The sequence below is a fragment of the Belonocnema kinseyi genome, chromosome 6 (genome assembly GCF_010883055.1).
Source record: "Belonocnema kinseyi isolate 2016_QV_RU_SX_M_011 chromosome 6, B_treatae_v1, whole genome shotgun sequence".
In the NCBI taxonomy this organism is placed as follows: Eukaryota; Metazoa; Arthropoda; class Insecta; order Hymenoptera; family Cynipidae; genus Belonocnema; species Belonocnema kinseyi.
The window spans coordinates 61,019,906-61,043,756 of record NC_046662.1 but is presented as its reverse complement, the minus strand read 5'-3'; the positions used below and the strand labels follow the sequence as shown (position 1 = coordinate 61,043,756).

General features: G+C 32.1%; 1 protein-coding gene across 1 annotated transcript in view; it reads right to left on the bottom strand.

Moving 5' to 3' along the window:
* LOC117174857 (zinc finger protein 157-like) overlaps positions 1–23,851 on the bottom strand; it is a 53,895-nt gene that overhangs the window by 4,955 nt on the left and 25,089 nt on the right. The window contains exons 6-7 of the mRNA XM_033364254.1: positions 18,429–18,621; positions 1,742–1,996 (exon numbers count right to left, since the gene is read on the bottom strand). Of these exons, the coding sequence (XP_033220145.1) occupies positions 1,742–1,996; positions 18,429–18,621 (448 nt within the window). The remainder of the gene's footprint in view (positions 1–1,741; positions 1,997–18,428; positions 18,622–23,851) is intronic.

The window sequence follows — 23,851 nt, the reverse complement described above, 5'->3', positions numbered from 1 at the left end:
AGCCTTGGAGGAGATTATGTTGAGAAATAAAAAAAAAAAATTCTTAAAAACGTTGTTTTTCTTGGTCAGGCCGGAAACTTATCAATCCACCCTCGTAGTTTTGCAAAATTTTTCTAAATATTTTTAAATATTCGCTTGAAATTAATTTTTTTTAAATAAACAATGACAATTCCCTAAGAATTGTTTTTTAGTCTTCAAAATTCTTAAAAAGCTTCAAAATTTTTTTGTTTTAAATCTGCCAAAAATTATTTGAAATTATTTCGAATTTTTAATTAATTTTGATTTTTTTAAATTATTTCTAAATTTCAATAGAAATTAATTTTTTTAAATAGAAAAATTAAAATCGTAATGTTCAAAGTTTATTTTTTTTTTGTTTAGATTTGAAATTAAATTTATAATTGCTGACTTGAAATGAAAAGTCCGATATGTATGAATATTAAATAATTGTTCTTTTTCTTAATTAAATTTTTTTAATAATTAACTTATGAGAAAATTAATATTTTAACTTATTAAAAAATTTCAAATTGAATGATTTAAAAATGGAATATTTTAGATGCAAATAATACTTAAAATCTAATAAGAGTATTTAATTATGAATATATTATTTTAAAGTTATTTTAAAATTGAAAATAGTTTATAAAGTTCCAATCGGGCATTTAAATTTAACTAATAAGACGTTATCATAATTGAAAAAGATAGCAATTTAACTAATTACTTAGTTTGTAAAACTAAATTTGTTTAGTTATTTAGTTTGTAGAAATGTCGGCCAAAAAGTAAATTTCCTGTCAATTCCTGGTCCAGCGGCCACCCTCTTATTTAATATTATATTTAAATTGAAGAAAAAAATGTAAGCAAGTTCTAAAAAAAATTCCCTGTCTTTAAAAATAACTTTCTGACATTTCCAGAATTTTGAGGTATATAAAAATTCGTTTTGGGAATGGTTAAACTGCGATGCGCCACCTGGTGACAAAAAATCCGAACTAAAAGGAATAGGTACGACTTTAAAGATGCATTTTAATTTGCGCATAAAAATGATTATTGTGATATCATTAAGTTTAAAATGCGCATTTCCAAAATCGTCTACATAAACCAATTTTAAATTTTAGACTTTAATTGTTAAGTGTACATTTTATTTTAAAGAATTTTATAATGCAGTTTTAAAGACTTAAGCTACTAAAAATGAGAAGCGTTTGAAATCGAAGATTTTAGATAAAAAAAATTTTTAGCTGATCAACTGTAAATATGAATTAATAATGATTTTTAAAATTGAATTGCTCTTTAATATTTAAAAAATAAAGAATAATTAATTTTACAAGACGATTCGAAATCAGTTCGATTGGATAAAATTTATCGCTACATACATTAATTAAAATTTATTTAAACTTAAATTCCTTGAAACTTACATGAAATAGTGAAATAATTGTTTTTTTAAACCTATTTGAAAAAATGTGTTTTTTTTTCACTGTATAAGAGAAAAAGTTTATCTAAAACTATTTGTTTTTTTTTTATGAAGATTTGTTTTCAGTATTCAATCATTGTTTTATACTTCACAAAAATATCGTAAAAACACTTGTATGCACAAATTATTGTACAACTTTAAAATTGTACCCACTCTTTCTAGTTCTAGTTTTCGGCACCAGGTGGCGAAATGATAGACCACCATTCACAATAGAATTCCAGGTTTTCCGTGTGAGTAGGCACCCTGATCATAATTTAAATTGCAAATTAGTCCAAAACTCACTTGAACAGTCGAAGCATTTGCATGCGTCGTGGGAAGAATTTCTTCCTCAACAGAAACTTGAGTTTGTTGGACTTGTTGTTGCTGTTCTTGCTGTTGTTGTTGCTGCTGCAAAGGTTGCTGAAGATGCTTTGTGTGCGACGTGTTAATACCATGTCTGCGTTTCATGTGCTTATTGTAATTTGGCCAATTAGTAAAATGATGTTGACATTCCAAGCAGCTATAAGGCCTTTCACCAGTGTGCTGACGCCTGTGCGTCTATAAACATAATTCCCCGTATTAACTATTTTAAATTAAAAATTTTCATGTCAAATTGATTCATTTCAAAAACCAAAAAATATGACTTTCCTACTAAGAAAAGATAAATTTTTCTTGCAAAAGGAGGATTAGTTAAATTAATTTCATTTTAAATAGTTTAAAATTCCTGAAAAAATTTCAAAATGTTGAAACATCTACATGTTTTTTAACATTTATTCATATTTTAAGTTATTCTTGAAATTTGTTCACAACTTCAAAAAAAACGTTTAAAATGATTCGAATTATTCGTAAAAATTGTTTAATCCTACAAAATGAAAAATATTTGCTTAAAATCTTACAGATTAATTTTTGACAATCTTGAAAATCTTTTTAAATCTCTTTCAATATTCTCTTAGAATTAATTGTTCAAAATGAAGTTATTTTTTATTTTCCTATGAATCTTAAGAAAATGTTTTTTATTGTTTTAAAGCCTTTCATAATTTTTAAAAAGATTCGATATTTTTTTTGTTCGAAATCCGTAAAAATCTATATTTTCTTTTAAATGAGGTCGTGGCCTATTTGCACCGAAATTTTGATACGAATAGCCGGATTTAGTCAATATACGTAAACACTTCGTTTAAATTATATGAAATCATTGAAAAATTTTTATTAATTCTGAAAACATCAAAATTCAACAATTTTGCTTGTAAATTAAATTTTTTCAAATAGAAAAATAAAAATGGTAACATTCAGTTTAGTTTTTTAGCAGTTTTGAATATTTGATTTACAATTACTGACTTTACACGGGCAATAAATTATTTCTAAATAATGAATATATTATTTTTAAATTATTTAAAAATTGAAAATCGTTTATAAAGTTTAAATCGAGCGTTTACATTTGTTTAACTATTAAGACTTTCCAATTGAAGCAGCTCAAATTTTATTTGCAAGTGGTTGTTCGATTTTAGGTAAACTTGGAGAAATTATAGTGATATATAAGAGACATTTGGGGTTCAAACGATTTTTGAAAATTTTCAAAATTACGGGAGTACGCCATGTTGAATTTCGGCATCACATTTTTTTGAAATAACTGTATTTCTGAAACCATTTAACGAATTTGAATAAAAATTATAGGCGTTATAGATAAATGTATACGCTTTAAATGAAATATTCAAAAAGATTTTTTTTTTAATTTTGATAAAAAAAATGTCCATAAAACCCCTACTAATTTTTGGTTTCTTAAGTTTTTAAAACTGAAATATAAAATTCTTTGAATGAAAAATGTATGCTTGCAACTTAAAATCCAAAATGGAAAATTTGTAAGTGAAAGACTTTTTAATTACGCATTGTAAACTGAACGATACAATTTCAAAATAACTGAATTTTAATACAAATACTTGAATTCTCCACTAAAAAATATAAATTTTCAACAAAAATGGAAAAGTTGAATTTTGAGCCAAAAAAAATCACGTTTCAACTAAAATAATGAATATTGAACTGAAACTCTTGGATTTTCAACCACAAATATGAGTTATCAAACAACGACATGAAGCTTCAACTAAGGAATACAATTTAAAAAAACACATACAATTTTTAACAAAATAGGTGAATTTTCAAATAAAGGAGACAATTTTTCAACCAAATAGTTAAATTTTGAATTAAAACAAAATCAACATTCAACCAAAAATGTAATAGTTACATGTGTAGTTAATAAAATTAATTTGTAATCTGACTCATGAATTTTCAATTAGAATGATGAACTTAAATAATTAAAATTTAAGTTTAAAAAATTAATTGATAACCAAACAGATGAATTTTTAACTAAAACGATCAATATTTAAATAAAATAATATAACTTTAGACGAGAATTTTTAGACAAGAAGATTAACTTTTAAAGAAAAAAATAATTTTAAATATTCGAATGGAATAAGTTAGATTTTCCGTTAAAAAAAATTACATTCAAATTTAAAAAAACTAACTTAAAAAACATAGATAAATTTTCAAACAAAGTGATTACATTTCAATCAAACTTGTATATCTTTGACCAGAATAGTTGAATTTGATACCCCCCTGAGTAATAAAAATAAATATTATATAAATTCAGGGGTTGTGATGAGTCCGCAGAGGTGAATCCGGGACCAAACGCCGTTAATCATCGAGTTTATCTCGATCGGGAGAATGAATGAGAAGGACCGAAGAGTCCGCGCGAAGGGAGCGCACCCGAGGGGAACAACGCGGAGAACTCGCTCGTAAGTAACCTAAAGGTAGTAACTCACGAAACGAGTCCCAGTCCTAGGTCGTTCGGTCGATGAATTTTTAATTGATTTTAATAATTTAGTATGAGATTTTACTGGATTTGAAATATTTAATGGTATTTTAAAAATTTTAAGATATTTTCAAGGCCTATACAAAATTTCAAGAGATTTCCAAATATTTGTAAGGATTTCAAATATTTGAGGAAGTTTTAAAAGATGCAAAGGAATTTTCAATTGATTACAGCAATTTAATATGAGATTTTAAAGGATTTGATATATTTTAGGATATTTTATTAGATTTCAAGGAATTTTTAAATGGTTTTAATAGTTTAGTATGAGATTTTAAAGGATTTGAAATATTTCCATTTTTTTTTTAAATTTCAAGATATTTTCAAGAGTTTAAAAAAATTTCAAGAGATTTCGAAAGATTTGTAAGGATTTTAAATATTTGAGAAAGTTTTAAAAGGTGCCAAGGAATTTTTAATTGATTACAGTAATTTAATATGAAATTTTAAAGGATATGAAATATTTTAGGGCATTTTTAAAATTTCAAGGAATTTTCAAGAGCTTTAAAAAATTTCAAGAGATTTCTACAGATTTTTAAGCTATTTAAATATTTGAGGATGTTTTAAAAGATGTCAAGGAATTTTTATCCTATTTTTCTAATTTGAAGGAATTTCAAAGAATTTAAAGAAGTAGTTTAAAAATTAAAAAAAAAGGTCAAGGTATCTCAAAATATTTTGAAGGTATTGCAATATTTGAGAGTATTTTAAAATGTTCCAAGGATTTTTCAATTGATTACGGTGATTTAATGTGAGATTGTGAAAGATTTAATATATTTTATGATATTTTAATAGATTGCAAGGAATTTTTAATTGATTTCAATAATGTAGTATGATATTGTAAAAGATTTGAAACATTTTAGGGTATTTTTAAACTTACAAGGAATATTTAAGAGATTTCAAAATATTAATATTTGAGGATGCCTAAAAAGATTTCACTGAATTTTTAAATAATTTTTATGAATTAAAGGAATTTCAAAGAATTTTAATAATTACAGCAAGGTTGTTTAAAAAAAACCCCAAAGTACATTAAAAATCTTTAAAAGATGTCAAGATTTTTCAAAATATTTTGAAGGTTTCGAAATATTTGAGAGTATTTTAAAAGGTTCCAAGGAATTTTCAATTGATTACAGTAATTTAATATCAGATTTTAAAGAATTTGATACATTTTAGGATATTTTACTAGGTTCCAAGGAATTTTCAATTGATTTCAATAATTTAGTATGAGATTTTAAAGGATTTAAAATATTTTAGGGTATTTTCGAAATTGCAAGGAGTTTTCAAGAGCTATGCAAAATTTCAAGAGATTTTAAAGGATTTTAAATATTTTAGGCTGTTTTAAAATATTTCAAGGAATTTTCAATTATTTTAAATAATTTCAAGAAGTTTTAAAGAATTTTAACTATTTTTTTCAATTTTTCTGGTTGAAAGTGGAACTGCTTTGTTTTTTTTTTGGTTGATGATTTATCAATTTAGTTGAAAAAACTTTTTTTCTGAAAATTTAACTATTTTGTACAATTTTTGTTTTGGTTTTGTATAAAAATTAATTTCTTTTAACTACAAGAAAATTAATCTTTTTCGTCGAACATTTAACTATGATTAAACATTAATTTTTGTATAGAAAATTATACTTGGAGGAACATAAATTTCTTTTGTGCAAAGTTCATGTATTTGATTAAAAATACCTTTTTTCTTATACAATTCAGCCTTTTTGATAAAAATTTAACTTTTTGTTTAAAAATTTAAATATTTCGTTTAAAACAAATTTTCTTTTTTGGAGAAAACTAATTGTTTTAGTTGAAAATTAAACTATTTCTATTTAAAGTTAGTGAACTATTAATTAAAATTAGTGTTATATTTTATAATTATAATATTAACATTAATAATATGTATAATTGAACGATCAAACGAACTTACCTAAGTGAAGTTAGATCGCAATTATACGATCGCCTCGTTCGAGATGATTACGTACGTAGTACCTCTTCGCTTCGCGATGCGCCACAACTTTCAGAGTTATAACATAGAGAAAAAACCTCTAGTTTCCTCTCTTTCGTGTTTCGTGTTCCTAGCCTCATAACGTTTAGAGTTGATAAGGAATTAAAAAATTTGTTGTTTAGGGTTGGGTTTCTTCAATATTGTAAGGGTGGGAGGTAATCATCTCGAACGAGGCGATCGTATAATTGCGATCGAACTTCACTTAGGTAAGTTCGTTTGATCGTTCAATTATACTTAGCCTCGTTCTTCGATGATTACGTACGTAGATGTTCAGAGTTAGAACAAATTTTTTTTTTTCCTATTGTTGTCAGAAGAAACAGAAAAAATTAATCCTATTTCGGCGGTTCATTTCGCCCACCACTTTTTTGCCTAATAGCGCTCCCCAACACTTTTGTTGCTACGTTCTCACCTTGTTTGGCTATCGGTTGTAGAGTCAGCTTAAGCCGCCTGGTTATCGTTTGACCAGTCATTGCAGTGTGGGGCTTTTTTGTTGTGATTAGCAGGTTGGTGGTCTTGTTCCTGATACGGCTTGTTACCTGTACGTATCTCCTTAGTGTGAGAGCCGTGCACCACTCCGGAGATTCTCCAAAGAAAGGGAGTGTGAGTGGCGGTTGACATCTGCCTACTTTTGAGGTTTTAATGAGATCCGCAATTTTTATTTCGAAACCCTCGTTGGTCTCTTCGATATTTGGTAGTTTAATGACACCCAGGGTTTGCGCCCTTTGGGCAGTCGACAAAGCCAGGAGCATGATCAGTTTTTGGGCGAGTTGATTCAGGTTGAGGTTTTCAAGCGGAAAAAATTCTCCCGTTTTTTGTACGAGTGTGTCTGTGTTCCAAATTTTCGTATACTTTGGTTTTGATGGATTTAGGCGGTATATCCCTTTGAAAAACCTTTTAAGGTTCGCGTTGCCCTCGAGTTCTCGTCCTTGAATTAATGCTATAGCCGATTTCATTGAATTCAGGGAGCCGTAGGCTGCGCCCTCTTTGTGTTTTTCGGTGAGGAATCTTAGTACTGAAATTTCACTCGCCTGAAAGGGATCCAAATTCAGCCTATTGCAAAAATTCCACCAAGGTGTCAAAGCAGATTCGTACTGCTTCATTGTAGATGGTGCGAGTGATGAAAGCATTACCTCCAGTGTTTCTGCCGGTAGACCTTTCCTCTTGAAGGCTTCGCAGATACTAAACCTGCCACTAGTGAAAGCTTTGACGCCAGAGGGTGAGTTCTGGAATTAAATGTTAATAAGTTAGTTGCTGGTTTTATTATCATCGGTTTTTCGATCAGCATCGACAGAAAAAGAGGGTACCAGGGCTGAGTGGGCCAGAAAGGTCCAACTACTAACCCTTCTGCTTTGTCCGTGGCAATTTTCTTCAAAGTTTAAAATATTAATGAAAAAGGTGGAGAGGCGTAGAAAAACCAGTGGTTCCAATTCTTAGTGACCGCATCAATGAGGTCAGTTCTGGGATCCCTGTGCCAAGCACAGTAGAAATCGCACTTGTTATTATTTCTCGAAGCAAATAGATCTATCTCAGGATTTCCAAACTTGTTAATGATTTTTGTAAATGTTTGGTTATTTAATTCCCATTCCGTGTCGATGTTCACTATCCTTGATTCTTTATTGGTCTCTTTATTTTCTTTGGATGGAATATACGAAGCATATAGCAAAATGCCCCGTACAGCGCACCACTCCCAGATTTCTGTAGCACCCATGTTGAGTCCCCTAACATGTGTACCGCCCATCTTGTTCACATAAAAGATTGCTGTTGAGTTGTCCATCCTCAACAACATTTCGCAGTTTCTCACGTCGGAGGCAAATCTTCTTAGTGCAAAGAAAGCTGCCAATAGTTCTAAATGATTTATATGATTTTGACATTCTTCCTTATTCCACAGGCCTCTTGCCGTGTGACCTTTGGAATACGCGCCCCAGCCAGACGACGCGTCGGAGAAAACTTCTTTTTCAAAAACATTTGTCCTTATCTTCCTATTTGCTGAATGCAAGACGTTTATCCACTAATCAAAATCTTCCATCAGGGTTTCGCTTATATACATGTGCTTGTCGAAATTGTTGTCATTAAGTATTAGTGCTGCATTTTTTGCATATTCTAACCTTATATGTGTACCGGGCCATATTCGACCCCTGACGAAACCGCGACTAATGATCCGATCAGGCGAGCGAATGCGCGAATAGGGCACCGAGATTTAGTTTTGAAAGTTTTTATAAGAGCGACTAGGTTGTTTTTCTTTACCGTGGTAGGTTCTAACGAGTAGGTTTCTGAGTCTATTATAAAGCCTAAATATCCGCAATGCGATCTTGGTGAGAGATGACTTTTATTATAGCTTATAAGGAAACCAAGACTTTCAAGAAATGACACGGTTTCCTGAACGTTAGACAAACATTCATCGTAGGTGTCTTCCACACAAAATATATCATCAAAGTATATACAGGAAAGCCAACCTTCTGTTCGTAGTGTATGGATGACCGGTTTCATAACCTTGGTGAAAATGAAGGGACTCAAGCAAAAACCGAAAAGGTAAGAATGTAAACTCATAAGTCGAGCCTTGAAACGAAAAATGCAGGTATTTTCTGCTGCCTTCGTGGACCGGAACTAAAAGAAATGCGTCCTACAGATCCAGATCGGCCATGAATGCTCCCGGAGTTACCAGTTTTGTGGCTGTCTTGATATCTTCTAATTTGAAATATAGTGGGTCCATATATTTGTTGAACGCCTTTCAATTTATGATTAACCTTTTCGAGCCGTCTTTCTTAGACCTAAGAAAATAAGTGGATAGAAACTGGCCAGTGCATGGTGTGCACTCAACAATAGGTCCTTTTTTGATGAGTTGTTGAATAGCCAGTTTATACTCATCAATCTCAATTTGTTCGCGCTGTGGCTCCAGAGGTTCCCAAAACTGTTCCACTATTGTATTAGTAATAATTTTATAACCAGGAACACAATTAAGTACGAATTGGTCATGCGTGATTCTGCACCATTTTTCCTCGAAAAAACTCAGTATTTCCGCTATAATGCTTACCTCTAGTATCGGCGACTGTTGTGAGGGTGTCGGCGACCTCTGGTCTTCGAGGAACTGTGGTACGCATTCGATAAACTCCTCGTTGATTTGTTCGAGTTCTGCTGACTCCAGTCTTCTGGATGATCTTGCCCTCTTTAAGCTTATCGCTAAGGTTCTCACCATAGAGCTGAAGGTCTCTTTTGGTCTTATCCAGGATGTGCCTCACGTTTGATGATATAGTCGGGTTGATGAACGCTTTACGTGTCTGGAACTGTTTTTGATGAAGATCTGCCGAGACTTTTCCTGCGTCCCAAAGCGTACCCAGTAACTTGAGCTTGTCCACTTCCACGTTTTCTTCTATGAGAGAGTTTATTGCTTGGCCGACAGCAACCATCGCCAAGCCGATTTTATTTTGCGTTTCAGCGAAACCCTTGTCCCGCTTTTTCTCGTTTTCTTGAAGTTAGCTAACAAGGGACCACATCTGTCCACAATGTCTACACGAAAGACTGTTTCTTTCAGTGTTACATCAGCTGGGTTCACTCCAATTATTTCCAAAACCTCTTTGGTCAATAGCTGCTTTGGAGTGCCATCTTCAGGGTTCGTGTCTGGATTTTTCTCCCCTGTTAAGAACAGCTCTGTGTAATATGGTTGTGAAAAATAAATATTCCGACTACTGAAAGTCGGGAAAAATTACATCGACCGGGCGTAAAAATATCGACTATATAAGTCGGCATTTGGGCATCGTCTATAAAGTCGGAACTAATAAATCGATAGCGTCTACTGTGAAAAATCGGAGTTGATACACCGACTGGGAAAGTCGGAATTGATACATCGACTGTAAAAGTCGGAATTAATTCATCGACTATAAAAGTCGGAATTAATACATCGACTGGAAAAGTCGGAATTAATACATCGACTGTAAAAGTCGGAATTGATACATCGACTCTAATAGTAGGAATTAATACATCGACTGTAAAAATCGGAATTAATGCATCGACTGTAAAAGAAGGAATTGATTCATCGACTGTGAAAGTCGGAATTGATACATCGACCGTAAAAGTCGGAATTAATACATCGACTGTAAAAGTCGGAAATAATACATCGACTATAAAAGTCGGAATTAATACATCGACTGTAAAAGTCGGAATTAATATATCGACTGTAAAAGTCGGAATTGATTAACCGACTGTAAAAGTCGGAATTGATACATCGACTGTAAAAGTCGGAATTAATACATCAACTGTAAAAGTCGGAATTAATACATCAACTGTAAGAGTCGGAATTGATTCATCGACTGTAAAAGTCAGAATTAGTACATCGACTGTAAAAGTCGGAATTGATACGTCGGCAGTACAACCCCGACCATAGAGGTCCGAAATGATATTTGAACTATAGAATATGGAATTATGTAATATGAATAGCTTGACTGTTCTGCAGTCGGCAAAAGAAAAAATCTATCAACTGGTGTGGGTTGCAAACTATCGGTCGATAAAGAAGATAATCTCCTAGCGACTGTCGTTAACCCGGTACACATCGCGGCTAATCGTAGTCGCACCCTACTTGTTATGCAAATATTTCCAAACGCTCAAATGTATTTTAAATTTACCTGATTTCGATCCCCGCGGTATACGAGATCTGCTTGAAGATCTTCTACTGGTCGAGAATCTGCTGTGGGGACGAAGAGATCCAGCGGGGAATCTCGACGATCTCGATGTATGGCTACTGTTTCAGCTTGAAGAGCCCGATGCTGAGGTCCGAGCCGCTCTTCCTCGACGATGTGAGCGGGATCTCGTTCTGCAACGTCTCCTGGAAACGCTCCTAGATCGACTACTGTTCTTAGAGCAGTCTCTCTTTCCACACGAACATGGCCGCCGTGGATATTGAGAGCGTCGATACCCATGTTTCTTTTTAGGCCTTTTCCTCACATATTTCTGCAGCTCCTGAATCTGCTTCTGTAGCTCAGCAATCTGCTTTTCTGATTTTCCCATTTTCTTTTCACGAAACTCAATTAATGTTTAAAATAATACGATAAAACTATACTTTCACTCTGTGCCATGTGGCTAACGCGCACAACGAATCGTTTATGGGACTAGGAACACGAAACACGAAAGAGAGGAAACTAGAGGTTTTTTCTCTCTGTTATAACTCTGAAAGTTGTGGCGCATCGCGAAGCGAAGAGGTACTACGTACGTAATCATCGAAGAACGAGGCTAAATATAATAGTAACAGTATTCATACTATATACACCTGAAAAAATTAACCTCAAAATTGACTCATGCATTAAATGAAGAATCACGCGAAACATTAAATTCACCAATTTCTTCCATTTCTTTCAAATGGGGATCGAGATATAAATAGAAGACCACCGAAGTCTTCCAAAGCTTTCAGATCGGCAATCATCCTACGCCAGAAAACCAAAGTCTAAGCGTGCATTTTCGGCTTACACACGAACTCACAGGGGTAATCATGCACCTTCTGTTTTGCGGCTCCCAAACGGTAGGTACGGTGGGGGTAAATTTCATCCACGATCTGGCAGCTCTGCCTTAAGTGGACACGCCTGGACGGTGGTGTCCAAAAATGAGTGCGACTGTTCGTCGTCACTCGAGTTTTGGTAAACGACCTTTTCTGGGATTGCACGGGGCGGTGCAGGCACCAAGGTGTCCCCGTGGACCTTTTGTGGAGTACCGTCTTTCAAAACCCAGTAAACGTCCCCCGAGGTGTTCTCTAGGATTTGATATGGCCCAATCCGGGACGGGGCGAGTTTATAATTGAATCCTTCCTCCTTGTTGGAAAGTGAATGACTCTTCAGTGTAAACCCAGTCTCCAACTGAAAAACGAGGGGGGGGGGGGGGGGGGTCGATGTTGGTGCGGGCACGTAACCGGATTGGTAATTAGCCTGGTGATGTCGGGCCTTTTCTTCTCTCTGCTGATATTCATCGGATTCTTCCAGGCTACGCATCTCCCGGAAACGCCATTCCCCAGGTCTGAGAATTGTTCTCCCGAAGAGCAGATAGCTTGGAGTAACCCCAGTTGCAGCGTTCCGTTGTCACCGTAAACCAGAAAGGAGTGCTGGAAGGTGTCTGTCCCACGTACGCTGGTTACTCACGTAAAGGCGAAGCCTGAGGCCCTTCTTGACCTGCTGGTTTCGACGTTCCGTGGGATTTACACGGGGGTGATAGACGGGCGTCATCCATAACTCGCAGTCCCAGTTTTTTGCGGCTATATCCTAAGTGTGACCCGTGAATTGTGGTCTATTGTCGCTCAAGATTCGTTTTGGCTACCCGAAACGAGAGAAAACTTTTTCCTGGAACAACTTGACCGCGCTCGAAGCGTCACAGACACGCATGGGGGATGCCTCGGCCCATCTCGTAAATATGTCTGTAACCAGCATAGTGTGTATGTTTCTTGGCTTGTTCTTGGATACGGTCTCATAAAATCAACTGCGACAGATTCCCATGCAGTCCTGGCTGGTTGTGCTCGTTGAAGAGTTGGTCGTTGTCCATGTACCGGTTTGCAGCAGATACACAGATGGCATCCTGCGACGTACCGACGGATTTCCCGATTCATGCCCATCCAGAAGAAAAATTCACGTATTGAACGGATTTGCCATTCACCGCCGACCACGTCACGGCGCCAAAAACCGTTTCTATCAAGCTTGTTAGATACAAGAAAATTTTCTTCCTCGTGATAGACGGGACCACGTGCTCTGATTTCTCTCCATCTAATTACGTCGCGGGTTATCATAGGATCCAATTGTTGGGCCTCCATAATTTCTTCAAATATGGAGGGAGTATATAGGGCACTAAGAGCTGGGACTGATTTGTCGATGTTCGTTATAATCACCGGACGGGTAGGGGGTAACATCTGTTCTAGATCCGGTTCACCCGGGACTAACACGGCCGAGTTGGGAAATCGTGAAAGGGCGTCAGGTAATTCATTTTCCTTGCCCGGAATGTGCTCGACCTTAAAATTAAATTGCCCCATCAACAATAAATACCAACGATTCAATTTCGCACACGTATCCTTTTGATCTTCCAACCACGTCAGGGCCTTACTGTCCGTACGGAGAGTAAATGGTCGGTATTCCAGATAGGGTCGGTAATGTTGAATCGCCCAAACAACGACCAAACATTCTTGTTCGTTACAATAATATTTGGTCCCCGCAGGTGAAAATTTCGCACTTGCGTATGAAATTACGTTTCACGTTCCGTCAGGCTTTTCTTGCAGCAAAACGGCTCCCACCCCCCTTGCGCTCACGTCGGTTTGTAATATAAAAGGCAAAGAGGGGTCCGGGCGATTCAACGAACGCGATTTAGTAAACGCGGTTTTTACCGCTTCAAAGGCGAGTATTTTCTTGGGAGTCATTTTAAATGGTCGTTTAGGCGACAGTAAGTCCGTTAGAGGTGCGAGAATGTGTGAGGAATCAGGAATGTATTCCTTCACCCAGTGACACGTGCCGTTCAAAGATTGTAATTCGCGGCGTGTTCGGGGTAAAGAGGTATTGCGAATTGCATCGATGTGCTCTGACTGAGCTGCGTTACTGTCAGAGCTAACCAAGTGACCAAGGTAGGGTAATAAGTCGCGGCCGAAGTGACATTTTGCGGATGAAATCGTGAGCCCGTAGATATCGAGGCGTTTGAGAACTAAGACGATGTGCGCTAGATGTTCCTGCCAATTTCGGGAGTAAATAATAATGTCGTCTAAATGCGCCAATGCGAAAATACCCCATTGTTCAGCCAGAACATGTATGGGGCAAAAGCGGTGCCAGTGTGACCCAGGTCAGTCCTGACAACGCGGGGGTCGGTTGGCCGGAGTGCCGGCGTTAAGAGTGGGAGGTGACTCGACGGCGGCTGTATTAGATTTGCTACCAAGTCTTCAGCCTCAGCTTGGGTGACTCGTTCAAACAACTCATTAAAATTCTTTACATTAGCAGACCGGATAACCATTTTAATTGAAGGCCGTAAGGACTCGATCAATAAAGCTACGAGGTCGGATTCGGGAGATTCCGGACGTAATCTCAACGATAATAAATATTTTTGCTGTAGGAAAATTCCGACCGGTTCTTTCTCTTATTGCCCACTTGAGTAAAGTTTAACTTGTAGACGGATTAATGCGGTATTTCCGGCGTATCGTTGCGATAGTAAGTCACAGAATTTTCCCCAGGGAAGTGCTAAATTTTTATACGTTTCTCACCACTTTCCGGCCGAATCGGTTAGAGATTGTGTTACTAACCGGGTCCATTGTGGTGGAACTATTGACGATTGCGTAAAATAAGTGACGCATTCGGCTAAAAAGGTGTTAGGATCTTCGTGATCTAAGCCGGCGAAGGTATGCCGTGGTGATTCTGAGGTTCTTAATATCCGGACCACTCCGCGCCAGTCACTAAGCGTTGGGGGTGGTAAGTTTACGGAAGTTGCCAGTTCGTTGAGGCAGATGAAAGAGTTTTGAGGTGTTTGTGTATTAAGCAGAAGTTGTAATTGCTCCATGAGCAAAATATTCTATCGTAACAGGGCATCTAATTGAAGTTGGTAATTTGATGGAATTTGAGCATTTTGCTGAACTTGGTTGTTCTGAAGGGATTGCAATTTTGCTCAATTTAATGGTCCTGAACGGGTGCAATATTCAATAGTGGTTGACTATTTTGCTCCTGTAAACTGTTTTGGGATTGTTGGATATCGTGCTCATTTTGAGGGTCCTGGGCGGAATGATTATTCGACAATGGTTGATTATTTTGATCGTTTAAACCATTATGAGAGTGTTGACTATTTTGCGGGTCCTGGCAAGGTAAAATATTCAGCGGGGGTGAATGTTGGACTGGTGGAAATTCTAAGAAGTCCTGTTTCGACATTGTGTCTAATGAGAAGCATCGTAATCGCTGAGAATCAATTACGATAAGTCGCGAGAATTATTAAAAGGGCGCCACTGAGTTTTTGGGTTATACCCTGAAACCGAAAGAAAATGATTTGATAGATCCACCGCGTTTCTCAGCGGGTGGAGTGTAGACCATGGCCTCTTAAGGGTGTATGTAAATTCGATCTTTCAATCATGAATGAATCAGGAAAAATTGGAAATTAGAAAAATGAGCAAAATTTAAAAAAAAACTTCCTAACCCCACGTTTAGGCCGCCAAATTGATACCCCCTGAGTAATAAGAATAAGTATTATATAAATTCAGGGGTTGTAATCAATAGGGAGTCCATCTTGTGATCGAAAGGAAAAAATATTTCGAAGAACCGCGCAGTATTCCAAGGCGTCTGTGGTAGGCTTCACCTGTAATCACCACACGGATGAGTCCGCACAAGTGAATCCGGGACAAAACGCCGTTAATCATAGAGTTTGTCTCAGTCGGGAGAATAAATGAGAAGGACCGAAGGGGACCGCGCGAAGGGATCGCACCCGTGGGGAACAACGCGGAAAACTCGCTCGTAAGTCACTACCTAAAGGTAGTAACTCCCGAAAGGAGTCCTAGTCCTAGGTCGTTCGGTCGACAGCCCAGTAGTTGTCAACCGCCGATCCTAGGACTGGGTATCTGCCCGGTATGGCGTCTGATGCGCGTGGATGCTGAGGTATACACTCTGGTATCCGAATTTTGATCGAGTATTTTAGGGGGAGGATAGGAGTTAAAAAAAAAGGGTGGCGAAAACGGAATAATAACGGCTGCAATTTAAAGATGGAAAGAAACCAATTTAATTTAGGAAATATAAGTGTACAGGTTGACAGGGGATCGTCGGTAGGAGCGCAGAGTACTCAGTGATCTGTCACACTTGTCAGTCGAGAAGATACTGATTTTTCGTCCTGCTGATTTTCACAGCTCCCGACCGTCGAGCAAAACCTGCGCGCATTCCAGCGGTGGGGAGGACGGATCGGGCCCTGCCATTGGTCGCCCGCTTCTCTCACCCACTGGAATACGACAAGAAATTGCCGTTAGCCGGTTCGCGGGAATTCTCTCACCTAAGACGGTTAAAGCTTAGCGGAATCGAATCGCAGTTATAGGTTTGAAATTGCAACCCTTCAACTTCCGAGAATAAGTCGGCCGACTTATTCTTGAAAAACGGAGAATTGGAATCCCAAACCGATCTTGAGAATTAAACCGATGGTCGTTAATAGGTGAACTATATCAAGTTTTCAACAAAAAAATAATTTTGAATAATTTAATTTTTAACAGAAGTTAACTGTTTACTCAGTAATTTTATTTCCAACCTAAAAGATGAATCTTAAACTAAAATTATAATTATTCAACTGGAATACTTGAATTTTCAACCAACAAGAAGAATTTTTAAACAAGAAGATTAAATTTCAAAGAAAAAAATAATTTTCTATTCAAAAAGATCAATTTTAATTCAAATTGTTGAATTTTGAACCAGGAAAAATGAATTTATTAGCTGAGTTTTTAAGTTAAAAATGTGAATGTTCAGCCAAATAGTTGAAATTTCATTTTAAAAAAATATTAGTTTTTATTTTAAGATCGAACAGAAATCTATTTTCTTATAAAGAAATTGTTTATGCTAAAAAATCTTGCAAAAGATTGACAACTAAAAACCAACGTCCAAACTGCCCTACTTTTCGGCTCATCAAAAACAAAAAAAACAATTGAAAAAAGAGGGAGAAAATAAATTTTCCACCAAAAATGAAACAGTTCAATTTTCTCTTTAAAATTTCAACTAAAACCCGAAAGGTCAAATAAAAAAAATTTTCTTTTTCAACCAAAGAAGATTTCAACACCAGAATACGAATTTTCAACAAAAACTATAATTTTCCGCCAAAAAGTGAAATTTTCATCAAAACAGTTGAATTTTCAACCAAAAAGAATGACTTCACAACAAAATTGACGAATTCGCCACTGAAAAATAAAATGCGCAATTGAAAATACAATCGTCAGGAGTAAACAGAACAAATTTAATTTTCCTTCACAATTAATATTCAAAGATCAGAATTTTAATCTGGTGACATTTTTAACGTACAATCTTTTATAAATTAAATAAAACTATTTCAAATTAAAATTTAAAAATGTCAAATTTATTTATTTAAACCAAAAAAGATTACTCTTTCACCATAAAATATCAATTTTTCATCCAAAAGGAGGATTTTTTTTTATTAGTTAAATTTTTTAATAAAAAATATGACTTTTTAACAAAGTATAGTTTAATTCTCAACCAAAGAATTAAAATTTTAACAAAATGGTGGAATTTTTAACCAATTTTTTTTAATTTTTAAACAAATGGTCGTATATGTTAAAAAAAAATTAAAGATCAACCAAAAACAATTATATTTTTTAGAAGAGGCTTGAATTTTCATCAAAAAAAAGATAAATATTTAATCCAAAGGGACGAATTTTCTGTCTAAATAGTTTTTTCTATCTAAATGCTCAATAAATCAGTTGAATCTTCGTCCTAAACAGATGATTTTTTTTTTAAATACTTGAATTTTCAACAAAATAGTTAAATTTTTAACAATATAGTGGAATTTTCAACTAAAAAAAATCAAAGTTTAACCAATTCAAGATAAATTCGCAACGTAAATTTATTAGTTGATATTTTAACAACAAAAAAAAAACGATTTTTCAACCAAAAAAAAATAATTTTTAACAAATGGTTCAATTTTTAACCCAAAATTCAAATTTTCAACCAAAAATACGAATTTTCTACAAAAGAGTTGAATGCTCAACTTAAAAATATTAATTTAGTATCAAAAAATACATTTTAACTAATGTAAGAAGAATTAGTTTTCTACCAAAGAAGACGAATTTTCAACTGAAAAATACTAATTTTAAATATGAAAAAAACGAAGTCTCAACAAAATAGTTACATTTTCAACCACAAGAATTAATTTTTTTTAAAGCGGATGAAGTTTTACCCAAGTAACTGAATTTTTAATTCAAAAATAATATATTTCTAAGATATTTCGAACAAAAAAGATTTTAAGTTTTAAAAAGAACCAGTTAAATTCATCAAGAAAGATGAAATTTCGACAAAATATTTCAGTTTCCAACCAAAAAGAATGACTTTCTAAAGAAATTGGCGATTTTGTCAGAAAAAAAAACAACTTTTTAACTAAAAATATAGTCAAAAGGAAGTCACTGAAAAATAAAGAAATTCCCACTCTGCTCTAATATTTCAATAATGATTAGCTTACCGTTAAAATTCCTTTGAAACGGAAACATTTTCCACAAAATTCGCACGTAAAAGGCATTGCCCCTGTGTGTATTCGATGATGTTCTCGCAGTGTTCCTTTTTCTCGAAAAGTTCTTCCACAAACAGCACATTGATGAGGTTTCGCACCAGTATGAACAGTCTCATGCTTTTTTAACTGTAGAGGGGTCTTGAAACTAAATTAAGCACAGAATTATGCATTTTTTTTATAAACTTCAATCCTACAATGAATTATGATGTATAACAGGGTGTCTACTCAAATCCTGGTAACAATTTCCAGACAATTCCAGGGTATAGAGCCAATTAAAATATTTCTAATTTTTATAAACAATCGACTTGGACTCACAAGTTTATTATAAATAATATTTTTTTATAAATAATACAGCTTCAAATTTCTAAAATTTCAAGTTAAAATATTGAATTTTCAATAAGATCAATGAATTTTTAACAAAATAGTTGAATTTTTATCGAAAAAATATAAGTTTTCAAATAGAAATGGAATTAGGGTGGCCGTTTTTGTCAGAAAAAAGTTCCCGGTTTTTTCCCGGTTCACATACATTTTTTACATTAAATGAAATAAAAAAAATCAAACACTAAATTTAATTCTTCCATTCGAAGCAATAAGAACTGAACTGCAAATGAAAGCACTCAAAGTGAAACTTTTGAATTTTTAACTTCGAAAATTGAAGTTTAAAATTTGTTGCATTCGAAAATTATACCATTTTAAGCAATTTTAAACTCTAATTCCAGCTTAGAATTGGTTAAAAATTGAAAATTCCATATTTAAATGCGGAATTTTAATTCTTTTCAAAAAATGTCCTGTTTAAATCCAGAATTTTAATTCTTTTTGAAAATTTTCCTTTTCAAGTAATTGTAAGAATTATAACTTTTTGGACAAATTCCCTATTTCAATTCATGATTTAATATTTTCGAAAATACCTTTTTTTAACACTAAACAATAATTTTGATGGAAAAATTCAATTTTCCATTGAGAATTGTTATTCTCTTGGATAAATTCCAGTTCCAACTCAGAATTGGTTAAAAATTGAAAATTCCTTGTTCAAATCCGGAATTTAATACTTTTCATAAATTTCCGTTTCCAAAACGAATTTGAATTTTTGTAAAATTCCCTGTTCCAATTCATCATTTTAATCTTTCTCAAAAATGTCCCGCTTCAACTTAAAATTAGAATTCATTCTAATAAAAGAATCCCTGTTCCAGCTCGAAATTTATTTAAGTTTTAACATTCCCTGTACCAAGAAGAATTATAATTCTTTTGGATAAATACCAGTTTCAATTCAGAATTGGTTAAAATTTGAAAATGCTCTGCTTGAACTCAGAATTATAATTCTTTGGAAAAATTTCCCGGTTATTATTCTTAATAAATTCTGGTTCCAACTATAAATTTATAAAAGATTGAAAAATCTCTGTTTAAATTATGTTACATTATTTTAATTTTAAATGGGTTCACAACTTCTGAATATCTTTTAAAATTATTTGAATTTCAAATACTTAAAAAAAATCATTTTCAATTTTCCTAGCAATCTTAAAAAATGTTATTATTAATGTTATTTTTAATTACGTGGTTTAAAAATGGAATATTTTAGACTGCAATTTAATAAAAGCATTCATAAATATATTGAGTTATTTTTAAATTTAAAATAGTTAATAAAGTTTCAATTGCGAACTGATGCCGCAATCATTTTTTTAAATTAATTATTATTTATTTTTTAAATTTTACCATGCAATTCAAATTTAAAAATCATAATTTAAATCACATTCACAGTTGATCAACTAAAAATGTTTGTTATCAAAAATCTTCGATTTTAAACAGTTCTAATTTGTAATTGCTAAAGTCTTCAAAACTCTATTTTGAAATTCTTTTAAGTCAAATACGCATTCTAAAGTAAATGCTATCATAATTAAAAAGATAGCAATTTAACTAATTATTTAAAAAACGGTTGAAATCTAAGTTGACGGATATTTTTCCTAAAAATTTTTTTAACTCCCGGTCAAAAAATTAATTTAATTTAATTTTTCAGTTAACAAAATTAATTTTCAATTAAGATGTTGAATCTTTAACTGGAATAGATTAATTTTAAACAAAAAAAAAACATTTTTAACTAAAATGATGAATATTTAACTGGAAGACTTGAATTTTCAAACAATCCGATTCATTTCCGAACCAACAAATTTTTTTTCTACCAAGAAAGACGATTTTTCAACAAAAAACATGAAATTTCGACTAAAAATGACAAATTTTTAACCAAATAGTGGAATTTTCAACTAAAACAGGTCAATTTTCAACAATAAATGAAATAATTCAATTTTTAGTTTGTAAAATTAATGAATTTTAAACTAAAAATATAAAATTTCGACTAAAGAAGACAAAATTTCAACCAAATAGTTGAGTTTTGAACTAGAAAAGATCAATTTTAACCAAGATAATTAATTTCTACAAAAAAAAGACGAATTTTCAACTAAAAAAAAATTGTTGAGCAAAAATTGATTAGTTAAATTTGCTGTTAAAAAAATTAATGTTCAACCATAAGGACGAATTTTCAACTGAAATTATGAATCTTCAACTGGAACAGATGAATTTTAAACCAAAAAGATTAATTTTCAAACAGAAAAGACGAATTTTCCAAGACAGACAATTTTTCAACAAAATATACATCAAATTTCAACTGAAAAAGACAACTTTTCAACCAAATACTGGAATTTTGAAATAGAAATATCAATTTTCAACCAAAAATGAAACAGTACAATTTTCAGTTTAAAAAATTAATTTTCAACCAAACAGATGATTTTTCAACTAAAATGAACAATTTTTAACTGGAATAGTTGAATTTTCAACACAGATAATTAATTTCTGCAAAAAATCAAACAAGTATAGTTTTATCTTCAACCAAAAAGGTTACTTTTAACTAAAATAAAGAATATTTAATTGAAATACTTAATTTTTCAAACAAAAAGGTTAATTTTCAAACAAAAAGATTAATTTTCTACGAAAAAAACGACTTTTCCAAAAAAGACATGAATTTTCAACTAAAAACGACTAATTTTTAACAAAAAATGGAATATTTAAATTTTATGTTTAAAAAATTGATGTTTAGCCAAAAGGACGAATTTCCAACTAAAGTTATGAATCTTTAACTGAAACAGATGAATTTTAAACCAAAAAGATTAATTTTCTACCAAAAAAGACGAATTTTCCCAAAAATTACATGACTTGAAAACTAAAAATGACCAATTTTGAACCAAAAATGGAATAGTTAAATTTACAGTTAAAAAAAATATTAAATTTCTACCAAGAAAGACAATTTTTCAACCAAATAGTGGAATTTCGAACCAGAAAAGATCAATTGTCAACCAAAAATAAAATAGTTCAATTTTCAGTTCAAAAAATTAATTTTAAACCAAGATAAGTAATTTCTACAAAAATAGGACGAATTTTCAACTGAAAAAGAAAAATTACCGAAAAAAATTGACTAGTTAAATTTTCTGTTAAAATGAATTGAGGTTCAACCAAACGGACGAATCTTCAACTAAAATGATGCATCTTTAACTAGACTAATGGAATTTTCAATAAAAAAAATTAATTTTTAATTAAGATTAATTTTCAATCAAACAAAAAAACGATTTTTCTACGAAATACATGAATTTTCAAGGAAAATAACTCATTTTTCAACCGAAGAGGTGAATTTTCAATTAAAATGATGAATGCTAAACCAAAAAATTAATTTTTAACAAACAAGTTTAACTTTTAACCAAGTAATTACATTTTGATAAAAAAATAAATGAATTCTAAACGAAAAATGTAGTAGTTGATATTTCAACCAAAGAAAATTTTTATTTTTAATCAAAAATAGTTCAAATCAACCAAAAAAGACTACTTCTCAACATCAGTTGAAGTATCAACTGAGAAAGACTTTTCAGTCAACAGAGAAAAAATTGCAAAGAAACTGTTTTTATTTTTTAAATAAAATAAAAGAATTTTTAACAAAATCCATGAATTTTCATCAAAAAATTATATACTTTTAACCAAAAAATAGAAGTTAAATTTTCCGTTAAAAAAATTAATTTAAAAAAAACGAGTTTAAAACCAAGAAGGTAAATATAGAAATATAAAGCTACTTATAAACTAAACATTTCTTAAATTAGAGGTTAAATTATTTTAATTTCCAAATACACTAAACATCTTTAAAAGGCATCCAAATTTTATTTCAAAATCCTGAAAAATCTTCATACTGTTTTGGACTTTTTCAAATTTTAAATTATCTTTGACATTTTTTCATAACTTCTAAACATTTTTATAATTATCTGAATTTCTCCCAAAAACTTTCCTAAATAAAAAAAAATCCTGCAAAATAAAAAATATTTTCTTAAAAATATTCTAGATTCTTTTTCGGAAATTTTGAAAATATTTGTAAATATTCTTCTAAAGTTAATTTTTCAAAAAAAAAATAATAAAAATTTTCCTAAGAAACTTAAGAAAACGTTTTTTATTGTTTTGAAGTCTTTTACCATTCTTGCGAAACTTCTCAATTTTTGTCAGAAATCCGCAAAAAACAATATTTGGCTTTAAATTAAGCCATCCTGGGCTATTCGCACCGACAGTTCGTTTAAATTATTTGAAATAATTTCAAATTTTACATTAATTTTGATTCTTTTTAAAACTTCGGCATTTCTCTTCAACTTACTGGAACTTTTTCTAGGAACAATAGATGTTCAATATTTATTTACACAACAAAATCCAACAATTTCACTTAAAAATGAAAAGTTGTTAAATATAACAATTAAAACCGTAATGTTTAAAAGTTTATTTCTTTTTTCTTAATTTTTAATATTTATTTTCTAATAACTGATTTTAAATAGTAAAAAATTTCTGAATATTAATCAACTGATCTTTTACTGAATTAAAAAATGTCAAATTCTCAAATTTTAGACTGTAACATAATCTGAAATGTAATAAATTCATTTACAATAATAAATTGATAAATAAAAATTTAATAACTAATTAAGAATAATTATAAATATACATTTTTAAATTTATTTCGAAATTGAAAATAGTTTATAAAGTTTCAATCGGGCGTTCACATTTGCTTCATTACTGTGACTTTCAAATTTAAACGTTTTAATTTTTAACGTTAAAATCTGGAAATTTAAATTTGGAACTTATTCCGAATCATCTGGTAAAATCAATTTTATTATTATGCACTTGTTAATCATTAATGTACAGTTCAACGTTAAAAATCATAATATATATTTTCATTTCTCAACCAAAAACTTTTTAAATCCAAAATTGTCGATTTCGAACGCTTCTATTTTTTTAAATCTTTAAAACGGAATTTTTCAAATGATAGATTATCGACTTAAACTGTAAACTAAATGATATAATTAAAA